The sequence below is a fragment of the Hydra vulgaris genome, chromosome 12, assembly GCF_038396675.1.
Source record: "Hydra vulgaris chromosome 12, alternate assembly HydraT2T_AEP".
Lineage (NCBI taxonomy): Eukaryota > Metazoa > Cnidaria > Hydrozoa > Anthoathecata > Hydridae > Hydra > Hydra vulgaris.
The window spans coordinates 47,822,501-47,838,783 of NC_088931.1; the positions used below are offsets into that span (position 1 = coordinate 47,822,501).

Here is a 16,283-nt window from a genome sequence, read left to right on the forward strand (position 1 = left end):
AGTTTTCTAACTTGAATGTTTTGTCTTCAATTATCTTTCGTGAGGTTTTCTTTTTGGCACGATTAAGATTCTGAACCATGGCGGCTTTTGTATGAACATCAACGCACGGGTCGAAAAAAGCCAAGTCAATCAAATGTTCTGAAAAATACCATAGGTGTCTTTTGAAGGTTGTCATTGCTGCATTTCTAACAACATTGTTGCAGGTATAATCATTCAAAAGTCTCAACAGTTTTAAGTCATTAAATGAGGCTCTTTCTGCCAAGCAAGCTTCACGCCAAAATTTTCCATAGACTAGAGCAACAAACAAGCTGATGTCGGTCAAAGCTTTTCTTTCATGAGCAGTGAGAGTCACTTGATTCTTGAAAAGAAGGATTTTGATGGAATAGATGCCCTTTGCCATCCACCTGGCGTGGTGCATGGCTCCAGGTGCTCAGAGTCGCACTTCTTTTTTTGGGCAACCACCAAGATAGATGAGGTACAACTGAAGAAGCTTGCCATAGTCTTGGCGAGCTTTTTTTTTATTGGCGTTGGTGATGGCTTTTTACAGCTTCTTTGTAGTATGCAACCATTTCATTGTGGAGATCAGTCATGGATCCACTAAAGAGCGTTTCATCAGCAGCATCATATTTGCTTTGGTCAAATGTTGACCATTTTTTTTGAAGTTGTTTGCATAAACCTACATCAGGTCCAATGGTAGCTCCAAGATATGTGGATGCAAATACGCTGGAAAGTATAGTTTCAAAAACATGGTGGCGACATGCTATCCAAGGTCTTTCTTGAGAGTTTTTTCAATAATTGTGCAAGCTCCAGATTTTAAGCCCGTATTTGAGGCTGTTGTATCAAACACAAGCCCAGGTATTTTGTCTTTGAGATGCCAATTATCCAATAGTTCAAGGCAGGCGCTAGCTTGCTTCTCACCTATTTTCCTTATGATTTTTGGAACCCCAAGTAACTTTTCTTCTCCAGCTCCAGAAACTAGGATTGCAATTCTGTCTACCTTTACATTTGTCTAGGCAATATGTGGTAGGAGTTTTCCATCCCAGTGCAACAAAAGTGGTACCTGGGTCGAATATGATTTTTGGTCTTCGACTGTCTTGGACTTGCGTGTATCCATTCTAGAACTACGGATAGTGCTGCAAGAAACTGAAATGCTATCTAGATCATGTCCAAGAGTTTAAGCAGCTGCAGCAATAACATAAGTAGCTTGCCAATCACTAATGTTAACGTGGTCAAGTGTGAGGTTCAAGTCTGGAGTCAGAATGTTATTCCTTGCCTTTTTTGGAGCTGAGCGAGGTAGCCTTGTGGAAAAGCTGAAAAGTTTATCACCAGATACAAACTCAGTTTCAGAAGCAGAAGAGCTGGAGGAATGTTCTGACATTAGAGTTGAAGTGACCACTTCTTGGTTTTTCCTGGCATCTTCAGCATCCCTTTCTTTTTGTTTTAAATGTTTTTCTGCTCGTTTAATTTTTCCGGATTCCTTTTGGGCAAAATGCTTATCCATACCTCCAAAATTGGAACTGGAGAGATCTTTTCACTGGGATACTAGAAACGCTTTGTCTTCCTCATTGTACATAGTCTGCAATGCATCTGATCTTGTAACATCAAAAAGTTCATGTAAATCATTTTTGAAAATTTCCTCTTACATTGTATTGGCGCTTGAGTTTAATGATTTCTTTTCTTCCTTGTGATAGTAGAGGAAGTTTGCCACGGCTTTTTGATTTGAAGGAAGTCTGGAGCATTCCAACTTTTTCGTTGATTTTCCAATTAACCAAGCACTGGCAGAACTTCTCGTTGTTGGAGCTTTTGCCATTTTTACCTAAACAATGAACCAACAACCATTGCCTCAAGTTTACCAGTTCTGCTTATGTTATAGAAAACTTCTATTTCATGCAAACATTAAAAAAAAAATTTAACAAATGATTGAAATAACCTACTACTACTACTACTACTACTACTACTACTACTACTACTACTACTACTACTACTACTACTACTACTACTACTACTACTACTACTACTACTACTACTACTACTAGTCTACTACAGAATGATAATTTTTAGTTTAATAATAACCATTTTCAATTTGAACAATGAATATATAAAGAATTAAAATTAAAGACAACTGTGTGTGATATAATAATTATTTACTAAATTATAATTGATTTAATCAGTAATCATATTAATAATAGTGGAGAGTCATGCAGGAAATACAAACATGAGAAGAAGTGAAAGCAACTAAAAGTTGACTTTCACTTCTTCTCATGTTTTGAAAATTAAAATTAAGTAAGCAAAAAAGGTTGCTAAACAAATAATATATTTCTTTTTAAAATCTCATTTTACAGATTACTATATTTAATTTATTATAAAATTATTATACATTTATTATATTTAATATATTTCACATTAACCAAAACTACTATTACTTAGTTTTACTCTCACACTTAGAGGCTAAAGTATATAAAATGAAACCACCGAACAAAAAATGAAATAACTTCAGATAAGCCAAAAAAATTGAAATATTACATAATATTTTTAGTGTCCACTTTGTTGTTCAACTTTGCGCCACCTCTAAATATTACTGAATCTGTCTCATTTTTGGCTTAAGGACTCCTCTTATGTATAGAAACAAGAGCAATTATGACCCAAATTGATATTAAAAAATTTTAACACAGTAACTTGGACCACTCTAATATATATATATATATATAAATATGTATATATATATATTATATATATTGTATATATATATATAAATATATATATATATATACAATATATATATATATATATATATATATATATATATATATATATATATATATATATATATATATATATATATATATATATATATATACATACAGTATATATAATATATATATATACAGTATATATAATATATATATATACAGTATATATAATATATATATATACAGTATATATAATATATATATACATATATATATATATATATATATATATATATATATATATATATATATATATATATATATATATATAATTTAAATACTTAAGAAAGAAAATACAATCTGTTTTAAACAAAAATGAAACATATCTGAAAAATTCTTTTTATTTTATTACTAAAGAGGAAACATGGGAGATTGAAAAAAGTCAGGTTCGCATTTCATTTGATGTAGTAAACCTGTACCCATCAATTTCACTTAAGGAAGCTACTTTAATTCTTATAGACCAATTAAATAAAGATGATCCTTACAAATATTTTGCCAAGCTTCCCATATTAGAAACAAGACAACTTATAGAGCTTTATATACATTGTTGTTATTTCCTGTGGAACAACGAGAAAAAAATAAAACCGGAATTCTCCATAATTTGGAGAATTTCTATTTTAAAGGATTTTCATTAATGGTAGTACTAGCAGAATCTTTTTTACAATATCATTAAAAAAAAAACTTTCAAAATTGCAATAGCATTTAATTCCTCCTTTTAACCTAAAATCCTATTTAAGATATGTTGATGATAGCCACGCTAAACTTTCAAATACTCAAGATGCAGAAGAGTTCCTAATTATATTAAACAAACAACACCCTGCAATACAATATACAATTGAAACTGAATGTAAAAATAGAACTCTGAACTTCCTTAATGTAACCATAATAAATAATATCAATGGTAAATATGAGTTAAAAGTTTACAGAAAGGAAGCCATTACAAACATTCAGATTGTTCGTAACTCACTCAATTCACATGATTTTAAACGCAATATTTAAAGGTTATGTTCACAGGGTCATTGGTAGATTGAAACTTTAGAGTTTACCACCCTCTCATCTTTGCAAATATTTTAGATGATCAGATAACATCAACACCAATTTTGGGTTTCTCTTGTTGTAGTCAAGGGTATAAAAGAGATTTGTTAGGGATGCTTATATCCATGCAAAAGTTAAGGAAACTAAACCAAGCTAAGACTTTATAAACTTAAGTTAAGACTTTATAAACTTAAGATGAGACTTTATAAATATAAGTTTGGTATGTCATAATAGAAGATTATATAAAAATTGGGTATATTTTAGACAATTTTATTACCACTTCAAAAAATAAATTGAAAAAAATTTTTTGGTTTAAAATATTACTTGTAATTTTTTTATATTTTTATTTTGTTAAGGGAGCCAGAACCAATAGTTTTTCTCAGCACTAGCGTAAACTAGCACCTCTAGTTTTAATAAAAGGATGCATACATATATATATATATATATATATATATATATATATATATATATATATATATATATATATATATATATATATATATATATATTAGGGATGCACTGATGCCTTAACATTGGTCATGGTAACCATTGCCCAGTGCCGATAGTTTAAAAAATCAGTTTTTTTAATTTTGTGTTTCTATATTGTATAAAAAAATATGATAATTATATTTTTATATACAATATAGAAACAAAAAACTAAAAAGACTCATTTTTAGTTTTTTGTTTCATAAAAATTCTTCAGGAAAGCTGAAGAATTTTTAGAGCAGTTATGAACAGTTGCAGTAAATGGATGAGACTTAGTAAAAGTATGAATTTAAGTAGATGACACAAGTGATGCTAGCTCTTTAGAGCAGTGCCCAGTATATTATTTATAGAAAAAAGAAAGAAAAACAACATTATGACAATGTTATAATGGTTAGAGGTTAGCTGCAAGAGCAGGTCCAACTATGTCTACAATGCATTTTTGCAACATGTCTAAAAGTAAAAAAAGGCATCATTCGAAGATATGGCAACAGTATTCCATACAAGGAAAAATTTGAGATTTATAGAGATATAGAATAGAATGGTGAGTAAGAAAGTGGCAAGCAAGATAGAGAGATGCAACCTTAGCAGATGCTAATTTTGCCATTGATTTGATGCATGGAAGAAGTGAGGTCCTTTTCATGCTTAAATGCTTCCTCCAAGAATCAGAGAGTGTTCACTTTTTATCAAGACAAGATTAAATTGCATCAGCCAACAATGCCACCTTAGATGTGAGAATTTTTGTGAAATTGTTAATGTTAGTTAAAAAGAGTATAGGGAAAAGAATAGAACTTTGAAGAACCTCTGAAGTTGCAGGATATGAAGAAGAGTGCTGTCCATTGAGGACAACTTTTATAACACCCTATAAATAAATTTTCTGACAAATTTTAATTTCATTTATTATGTAATTTATTTCATGCACGCAAAAAACCTTTATTCTTATTTGAAAGAGGATTTTATAATCTATTTAAATTTAATTTAATTAAGTTAAAAATATTATTTAAATATTGAAAATAAAATGTACAAAGTAAAGGACCTCGAAAAATTTATGGAAATTTTTTTCCAAAAAAATCGAGAAAAAGGTAAAGCATTTGTTGCTAAGCAGTTTATGGAATGGGGTTTACCCAGATCAACTGCTTCTGATAAAATCGTAAAATTGGAGAACGGATCTCTAAAAAGAAAAGTTGGAAGTGGTCGAATCCCTAAGGTAGCTACTAAAGAAAATATTCCAAAGATTGCTGCATTTTTTGATAATAAGTCAGGGTGCTCCCAAATGAAAGTAGCTCAAGTTTTTAACTGTTGTCAAACTGGAGTTTCCCAAGTATTAAAAACAATGACTAACATTCGAACTTTCAAGAAAGCAAATTGTCCAGATCGTAGCCATCAGCAGAAGAAAGCTGTGCGTCCTTAATGTCGTAAATTGTACAAAATTATAAAAACTTGGATTTTGTTATGGATGATGAAAGAAAAATTTTACCTTAAACAATAGCACATTAGCTGATAATGATAGGTTTTATGCAGCTGATCCTTCTCAATGTTCTAACCAAGTAAGATACAATTTGCATAAAAAGTACAAAGACAAGCTCTTAGTTTCTTGTTGCATCAGCCCCCGTGGAATAAGCCCTCTTTATATTGATCACAGTAAGCAGGCAATCAACCAGTACACTTATAAAGAGATGCTAAAAAAAACTTTACTTCCCCTAGTATCAGAATATTATAAAAAAGACAATGAGTTTATCTTCTGGCCTGATCTAGCTCGATCACATTACGCAAAGTTGATCATTGACTTTTTAAAATTGAAAAAAATCAAAGTTGTACCCAAAGATATAAACCCAGCGTTCCAGAAGCAAGACCAATTGAAAACTTTTGGGGTGATTTAAAATGGCTAGTGTACAAGAATAATTGGAGAGCTGAGAATTTGGAAGAGCTTGAAGCAAGAATTAGATATTGTTATTTAAAGATGAATAAAGAAATTTTCCTTACTCAAATAAAACATCTTTTAAAAAAACTTTATAATATTGCTAAATATGGTATTTGAAATAATTATTTTAATATATTTATAAACTACGTATACTAACATATTAACAGTTAAAATATTAAATAATAAAACTTATTAGTTCTTAAAATATTAATTTTTAAATTTTGTCCAAAATTTTATTTATGAGGTGTTACTACAATTGGTAAAGAAGGTTTCAATAGTCTTGAAAATGTTATTTGATACACCATAAGAAGAAAGTTTATGGAGAAAACCAGCATGCCAAACTTTATCAAAGGCTTTAGAAATGTTGAAAGCGATTGCCTTAATAAATAAAACCTATGAGTTATTACCATTAACAAATCAGCAGTAGAACAAGAAAATTGAAATCTATATTGATGATCATAAAGTAAGTTATTAGATTCAAGATAAGAGATTAAGTGTTTGTTAAGTAAAGACTCAAAAAACTTGCTAATGATAGGAAGAAGACTAATGGGACGGTAGTTAGTTGAGTCAGATTGCTCTTCAGACTTTTAGAGAATAGAAATAGCAGATGCTGCTTTCCAGCAGGCTGGAAAAAAAAGCTCTGATAAGCACTTGTTTAAAAGTTTTGAAAGTATTGACGACAGCTTTGGAGAACATTTATGCATGACTATAACAGTCATGTTGTCCAGTCCACAAGCTGTAGAATAGCTGCAGAGTCTATGCAGGAAATCACTTTAGATACAGAAGCTGGAGTGATACGAACATCAGGCAATGAACTAACCTGTTTGTCAGCTATATGAGGTAGAACGCGACTAGTGGAATCAAGAGATGATATTGATGAAAAATTTTTTAGCAAACAATTCAGCTTTGTCTTTAGGTGAGGCGAGGCACAAGGTTGACATAAGAATTCAAAAATAAGGGTTTAGAGCCTATTCTAACATGGAATATTATTGACAAAGTAGAGAGCCATTCAAACCTGGTTGTAAATCTTGCAACTTATGTTTGACAGAAGAATACTAAATTATTAAATTTGCTTAATAAACAAACCTTATGTCAAAGTGCTGCCATGAAAATAAATTTCTAATGAAAAACTTAAACTTAAGTTTAATTATTTTTAAAATGTTCTAAATTATAATATAATAATAACATATTATGAGATATTACACATAAAGAAAAAAAAAGATTTTGAATTAATCTTAATTATGAACTTCTTGTTTTTATCTTAATTTAACATGTCAACCTGTTTCTCAGTGCAGTGACCTTCTTTAACAAGATTTGTATTTCAGAGATTAACATGTCAACCTGTTTTTTCAGTGCAGTGACCTTCTTTAACAAGATTTGTATTTCAGAGATTAACATGTCAACCTGTTTCTCAGTGCAGTGACCTTCTTTAACAAGATTTGTATTTCAGAGATTAACATGTCAACCTGTTTCTCAGTGCAGTGACCTTCTTTAACAAGATTTGTATTTCAGAGATTAACATGTCAACCTGTTTCTCAGTGCAGTGACCTTCTTTAACAAGATTTGTATTTCAGAGATTAACATGTCGACCTGTTTCTCAGTGCAGTGACCTTCTTTAACAAGATTTGTATTTCAGAGATTAACATGTCAACCTGTTTCTCAGTGCAGTGACCTTCTTTAACAAGATTTGTATTTCAGAGATTAACATGTCGACCTGTTTCTCAGTGCAGTGACCTTCTTTAACAAGATTTGTATTTCAGAGATTAACATGTCAACCTGTTTCTCAGTGCAGTGACCTTCTTTAACAAGATTTGTATTTCAGAGATTAGAGTTATAAATAAAATAAAATGAGTACTCGACTGTAGTGTGCTCTACTCTGTATCCTTAGAAAGTCATTTTAATTTAAAAAATCTTTTTTTTTATTAAAAATCCATAAACAATGAAAGAAACTTTTTGTTTGAACCTTGAAAAAATAGTTATTATGTTGAAGACAACTGTTGTGTTGTGTTAACAGCATAAAGTTGCTAATGTTTTTTTAGAAAAAAATTCTGTATTGAATAATTGAAATTAAAAATATAATTTTTATTATATGTTTTGCTTATGTTTTGGAGAACAGTGTGTGTTTGTGTTTGCGTATGTGTGTGTGCTCGCGTATGTGTGTGTGTGTGTGTGTGTGTGTGTGTGTGTGTGTGTGTGTGTGTGTGTGTGTGTGTGTGTGTGCGCGCGCGTATGTGTGTAAATAAAAGCAACAACAAAATAAAAAGTTTTATTTTTACTTTTAGACTTAGCAATATAGCAACTGGTAGCATGAAGGAAATTACTGTTGCATCTAGAGCTGGGATTGAATTTGCAGTAGACCATAACAAAGTTTGTAGTCATAATCATTTTTGCTTTATTATTGATAAATTGCTTTTAAATATATTTTAAGATAATGATTTAAGTTCCCTTATTTTTTTAAATTTAAAATCAGTAATATATATATATATATATAAATATATATATATATATATATATATATATATATATATATATATATATATATATATATATATACATACACATATATACATGTATATATATATATATACATATATATGTATATATGTATATATTTACATACATACATACATATATTTATATACATACATACATATATTTACATATGTAATATATACATATATATATATATATATATATACATATATATATATATATATATATATATATATATATATATATATATATATATATACACACACATATATATATAAAACTGTTAAAAACAAAATTTAACAATTTAATGTAATAGTTTTTGATGCAAGGTAGATTTATTGCCATGGGCAGTTTTTACACCCCTGCATCTCTGCAAGATACATGTTTTAAAAATGGAATTGTTTGAAAAAGTAAAACCACAATCAGTAAACTATTTTAGTGACTAATATGTTAATATTGCATTGCAATGAGATCATGTATAGAAAATAATTTACCATGATTGATGACCAACAATATTTTGAGGTGAAATAGAAAATTCGATTCAAGTTGATGTTCATCTAATACCAACAATAGACTTTAAACCAAGAAGGGAATTTATTGCACTATTAGTGTAGAGTTTGGTTGAAAAAGCAAGAATTGAAAATATTTCCTTTATGGCTGCCGAATTGTTTAATAATTTGAAAAATTTTAAAACATTGGTTTTCAAAAGGAAGTTGTGATGCAACCTCGTTATCCTGAATTAGGCCGCAGTCTGATGGGGCATATTTATTGGCCAAGTGCCTCTCTAACTGTTGAATTTATTGAACTCTACTTTTAGAATATTTTTAGTGTTTCATGAAAAATTAGAATATTTTTATTGTTCCATGTATTTGTTGGTAAATATGAAATGAGATTTTTTTGAATGGTGACTTTATTGCAAACAGAATTTAATACCAAGTGATCTATTATCATTTAGATTTTAACTTTTTTTTTTTTTTTTTAGGAGTTTTTTTTTGTGATTTTGGTTTCAAATTTAAATTTAACAAATAATGTTTTACATTCTTTATTAAATTTATTTGATAATGTATTTTTAATGTAAATGTATTTTTTTTATAATTCATTATTGACTAACTGATGCTCATTCATTAAGTTTGTATTCTTAAAATTGTTAGAATTCACTTTGTACTATAAATTTATAATATTAATTTTCTCTTCAATAATTTTCTGAAAAGTTTTAATTGTAAATGAATGCTTTTGAATTGATCTTACTTTTTTTTAATTGTTTATTTCCTTATGGAATTGTTGATGAATTTACAATATAATAAAGATTTTATATCTTTATTATATTGTATAAATAAGAAAGACAATAGAAAATAGTAAAGACTAAATAATAAAGTACATAAATTCACTGTATATAAAAATTCACAAAAAACATTAATTATACACAATATGATATATTCACTGTATATAAAAATTCACAAAAAACATAAAAAGTATATTTTTAAGATATAAAAGTTCATTTATAGGTTTTATTCATTGATATCAATTTGAAATGCCCTATTCTAATTTTTCCAGTTGGATGGAATTCAATTGAGAGGCAATTTTTTTTTAAATTATAAATATGAAAAAAAAAAAAAAGAATTATTTGTAGTTACAATTTTTTGATTTACACCAAATATTTTAGAATACCCAAACTGCTGCATTTAAATCTTGGCATACTAAGAGTGATAACTAATTTAAACTCAGATAGAAGAGCGCTCTCCGTAAAGGTCTCTTTTTTTTAAGAGCTTTATCTATATTTTTAATTTAAGTTCTAACTGCATTCTGTTTATTCTATAATATGTTTGTAACTATGTACTTGTAATATGTAAGTTGTGTAATACATAATATGTAAATTGTGTAATACATAATATGTTTGTAACTATGTAAGAACTTGTAATATGTAAAATATAAAAAAAAAAAATTAAGATTCATTTATGTAAAAAGAAAAAAGTGCAAAAAGTAAAAAATTTAAGACACATTTGTGTAAAAAATAGTGATCATATTGTTTTGAAACTTGATTTTTTAACAGAATGCGACAGACAACGAGTTGGAAACCATCTTTTATTATCAAACAGAAGTTAACCTTACAAATATTCATGTAGCTGTACAAAGTTTGTTTCTAATTTTACAAATTATAATATTGTACTGTGTGTCTCAAAATTAACACTTTGAGTATAATAAGTAACACAGTTTATTGAATTATAATGTACATAACTTTGAGTTATTTTTTTAACACATTATGCAAAATGGCCTCGATGACTTTTCTGACAAATAAAGTTTTATCAAAATTTAATATTAACATTTTGCATAAATGTGACAAAATTTGTTTGATGCAACATAATTTTTAATTAATAATTTTAATTAATATATATATATATAATAATTAATAATAATATATAATAATTAACAATATATAATAATTAATAATATATAATAATTAATAATAATTTTAATTAATAATTTAATTAAATAAAACATTTAATTTTTTTCCTGAAATGCACAGGTGGTTGTAAACTTGTTGAGATACTCCATATTGGCCACATCAATATTATCCATTTTGCAATATTTAGCACCAATCAGAGTTGCTGCTTGACAAGCCTTATTTTCAAAAATATATTCAATAAATAAAAAATATATTGCTTACGACATGCGTTTTTAAAAGAAAGAAGGTGTAGTGATTGTTACGCAAACATTTTTCAATTCTCAATACATTATCTGGTCCAGTCTAAAATTTGCTCCTATATGTTTTTCAATAACCACATGAGCTCTCCAAATCCTAAATATAGCAATTTTGGCGACTAACAAAGTTTTTTTTTTTTTGTTAATTCACCTTTCCAAGGCTTAGAAGGCCACTACAGACGAGGAAGCTACTTAATTGTGGTTATAACCCTCTCTCAAATCTATAACTCCGAAACACGAACCTTGACAAACAAGGCCGCTGTGCGGAGAAACAAGTTGATCGCGGTACTACAAGTCATCAAAATGTTGAAAATAAGCATTATCACTTAGAATTTTGCTCCAAAAAACTTGAATTATTTTTGAGATATTGTTATATAAAATGGCAGAAGTTTAAATCTTGTGATAATTTTGGGAAAGGTTTTATTTACAATGCCAAGTTGAATTGTATTCAATACTTCAATACTAATTTAAAAAATAAAATTTTAGTTTTTATAACATATAATACTATAATATATAATAACTCTATTTATTTTGTTTTACACATTAAATTTTTTTTCTTGTCGTTTTTAATTTGTTAATTTTATTACTGTAGATAAACTTAGTTTTCCAGTTGAGGTTGTTTGTTCAGAAGAACAAGAAAAAGATTTTGTTCTTTCACCAACTAGCATAAATGTTCAAATTCATAGAAGTTTGAAATTTGGCTATGCCAACTATCCAGAGTAATTTGAGTTTTGTGATAATAATAGTCTAATACAGTTTGTTATAAGTTATATATTTATAGTTTTAGTATTTTAGCAGTATTCAATTGTTATATGTTGTCTTTATTTGGTATTATAAAATTGCAAAAGAAAGGGTTAGATATGTATAGATGTAAAATGCATAGGTATACATGAAAAAATCGAAGTTACACATTGTAAAATTGCATAGAGAAAAAAAAGATTTAGTTGCACATGGAAAGATTTCATAGGCATAGAAAGGTTGTATAAGTAAAAATGAAAACATAGAAAATAAGTTAGGTACATATTGAATGATTATATAATTTCATATTGAAAGATGATTGAAAGTTGACACATTAAAAGTTTTTATATATTCAATTTTGTATTGTAAAATGCATGCAAAAATTTATTGAATACTTAAGTTATGTTGAAATACTTCATAGTTTTTTGATGCAGAAGAGCATCTAACTAGGAAGTTCACACCTCCTTCTTTACTGATGACATAAAATATGCCCAGAGTTTGTATCGAACCCTGGATCTCTTGCTACTAAAGCAAACACTCTAACCATTGCGCCATGGTTGATTTAAATTTAGATATAAAATATTTCTGAAGATAAGTGAGAAATATATTGTGTTTTTCAAAAAACCTGTGAAAAATAAGTTATTTTGTTTAAATAATTGTTAATGTAAAATGATCTTTTGTTAAAGCTTAAATGAAAACGCATGCTCAAAAAAACACTAAAAACATTAGACAAGGCTTTTTATTGAATTAATATGATTGAGGTTTGATTGAATTAATATATTTAAAACAAACTAAAAACATTTAGAGCAGTTGAAATAAATAATTTTAATAAAATGTATTAACTTGAAAAAAATTCAAGTATGTTTCATTTTTAATTAAAGTTTTATTACTTGAATAATGAGGGTATATATAACCTCTAGAAATATTATGAGGACAAATTAACAAGGTACTTAAGACTAATGTTTGAACCAAGATCTCTAAAGCTTTTTATAAATCCTTTAATATATCATAGTAGTTTGTGTTCAATGTTTTGAACACATTGCTAAAGTCTCTCAAAGCTTTCATATATTTACGTTAAAATTGTGCTTGTCCAGATAAATATGCATTTCATTATACCATTATAAGACACTCTAGTAAGATATATTATAGACATAACTATTTACAAATAGAAACACCTAATTAGTGCTCTCAAACAAATTTTCAAAAAAAATCCTTTGAAACTTAGCATTCATACTTATCAGAATATTTTCATCTTTTTTTTCACTTAAATATGGAACTAGCTCTTACTTCAAAGTATTTAAGAAGGTTTTACTTTACTTTGCTACTTTTAGATAACCCTGCTATCCATTTACTCCAATATTAACATCAACATTCTCTTATATAAAAGATCTATGTTGTAAAACAGGAAAAATTCTTACAATATACTGTCTGAAATGTTTTTTCTGCAAATAGAAAAAACATTTCAGGCAGTGGATGGTTGTCAGCAGACTAGTTTTCCAAAAATACTTCTTGATATAGATTTCAAAATTTCTCTCTGCTTTGGACTTACTTTAGACTAGAGGCTAATTTTTTAGTGGAAATTTGAAAGCAAGTTGCCTGAGATGTTAAAAAAATACACATCTTGAATGCACTATGCCTCAAAAGTGTTGTGTTACTTCATGCTTGTCAAATATGACAAAAATAATGAAAAATACATGTCCGTTTATCGTTTACCAAAAGACAAAGATGAACAACTGATGAATAACTGCAATTCCAAAAAACAATAACCTTGATTCAAAATATACTGTGGTATGCTCTAAACATCGGCTTGAAATGTTAATTTGATAATGATAAATGGTAAAAAACGACAAAATGTACCTCCAACAATATTTCATAACATTAATTTTAGTCAAATTCATGGTAAGGAACATTCTAATTATCTAACCTATATGATAATATATTCTAGTTTTTTTGATAATATATTCTACTTTATGACATAAAAAGCATTGCTTTTCATGTCATTAAGTAGAATCACATAGAAAGTCTTTATTTCATAAAAGTATATATCAAAATAATAATAATAATACTATAATAGCAATCATTGTTATTACAATATTACTGTTGTTATATTTTCATGAATTAAAGACTTTTTACTTCATTCTACTTTATGTTATAACATTGTGACTAATTTTATATTCATAATGCTCTTTTAGATTTCTACGTCAAATTAAAAGTGATTCAACATATGCAACATTTCATATGGGTTCACAGTGTTTTATTTCAATAATTTCACAGAATCGAATAAGAGTAGTATGCAAATTTCTAATTTATCAAAAGCAGTTCGTTTTTTAAACAACATTGAAATGACTAAAAAAAAGGAAGTTTTATGACAAGAATTATTCGCAATGAGAAGTACCACTGTTGGAGAGCCTCTGTACTTACCAGGTATTATTGTTCATCCCTTTGAATATATGGCTGTATCTCAAGCATTATACAAGCATTTAAAAAATAACTTTGAGCTACCTAGTGAACGATCTTTAATAAACTTGACCTCAAGAGCAAATAAACTTAACACTGTATCCTTAATTTCCAAAGTATTTCACAGTTTGGAAGACAGACAGCGCTTATCCATTATAATGGTTGATGAAGTATACATTAAAGTAACTGTCACATTTCATGGTGGAAAAGTCTATAATTATGCTCAGGATAACCTAGAGAAGCCAGAACACTCCTTGCTGTAATGGTTAAATGTTTATTTGCAGGACCTACATTTATTGTCAGTATGGCACCGGTGTCTAATTTGGATTCTGATTTTCAACAATGTTGTTGCTAATGTAATTGAATCTATTGAACAATCCAGTGGGAAAATTATTTTCGTAATTTGCGATAATAATCAATTAAAGAGACATTTTTTTACTCAATTTGATACCATTCCTAATAAACCTTGGGGCACTAAAACAAATATATTTTGTTATACGATTATGTCAACTTATGGAAGCATTTACGTAATAATTGGCTTACAGAAAGATCAAAGAAATTAAATTTCAATTTGGTGAAGCTGAGGAGTTAGTTGGTGATTGGAAAGATCTTGAGAAACTGACATTGTTAGAATTAAACTCGCTTATTAAATTATCTCATCTAAATGAGTTAGCAAAAATGAGCTAGAAAAAAATGGTAAAAATAGAATAAAAACTTGAACTTTGACAACAGCAGATGCAATATCTCACACATTAAGAGGTTTAATAGACTTAACTAGCTTTTTACTTAAAACTAGTCAAGATCATCAATTATGCTTAGTGATTTTATTTATTATATTTATTTTATTATTTAAATTTATTTATTATATTATAAGATCATCTATTATTTATGCTTAGTGATTTTTCAACTGATCCTTTAAAGAAAGTCTTTGGTAAATTAAGACAGGGTGCTGGTGGTACCTACTTTATTTCTGCTCAGCAAGCTGTTGATAAAATTCATATTCACCACGCTTTATTACTAATAAAATTTGATGCAGACTTTTAAGACTGCTCAGAGCATCACTCTTGTGATGGATGTCTTCGACAGCTAACTGAAGAAGAGAGTGAGATTTTTGACATACTGAATGATTTAGAAGAGTCTATGAAACAAGACAGCAAAAAAGGTGTGTGTTTATATTGCTGGATACATTTGTTCACAAAACCAAAATGGATAATGTTAAAGATACTTTTATTTATTATAAAATGTATGGCAGTTACTTGAAAAAAAATAAATAGGGGAGGTTTAAAACTTCCTGGTGATACTTTATGTCAGTGGGTATATTTCTGTTACATTTTATTTATGCAACAAGATTTTTCTGTTATGGTCAAAAATCAGCATCTGAATATTTCAATTAATCAAATTTATTTTTATCGTGGTCTTCCAAAAATAAAGATTTGTAGTAGAATCCTATTTAATATACTTTTAAATAACTATACAAAACTGGCTACTCAGCACTCTAAGAAAGAACCTGCACAAAAAATATTGAAGCTGCAATTAAAATAAAGGAAAAAAATTTATTTTTTTAATTGAGAAGTAAATTAATGATATATTTATTTTATGTTTTTTTTCCCCCAGAAAAAATAGTGTTTTAAATAAACCTCCAGTCTTTCCGTTCGGTTGCGGGATTGCAAAGCCTGTTGTAAAGATTGGATCAATCTAAATGCCAT

General features: G+C 28.0%; 1 protein-coding gene across 5 annotated transcripts in view; it reads left to right on the forward strand.

Annotated features, from left to right (window-relative positions):
- Window positions 1-16,283, forward strand: part of LOC100213148 (intermembrane lipid transfer protein VPS13A) — a 234,420-nt gene that overhangs the window by 97,330 nt on the left and 120,807 nt on the right. For all 5 annotated transcript variants that reach the window (XM_065813519.1, XM_065813515.1, XM_065813517.1 and 2 more), the window contains exons 25-29: window positions 8,472-8,556; window positions 10,188-10,258; window positions 10,346-10,430; window positions 10,733-10,814; window positions 11,975-12,101. In XM_065813519.1, coding sequence (XP_065669591.1) covers window positions 8,472-8,556; window positions 10,188-10,258; window positions 10,346-10,430; window positions 10,733-10,814; window positions 11,975-12,101 — 450 coding nt within the window. The remainder of the gene's footprint in view (window positions 1-8,471; window positions 8,557-10,187; window positions 10,259-10,345; window positions 10,431-10,732; window positions 10,815-11,974; window positions 12,102-16,283) is intronic.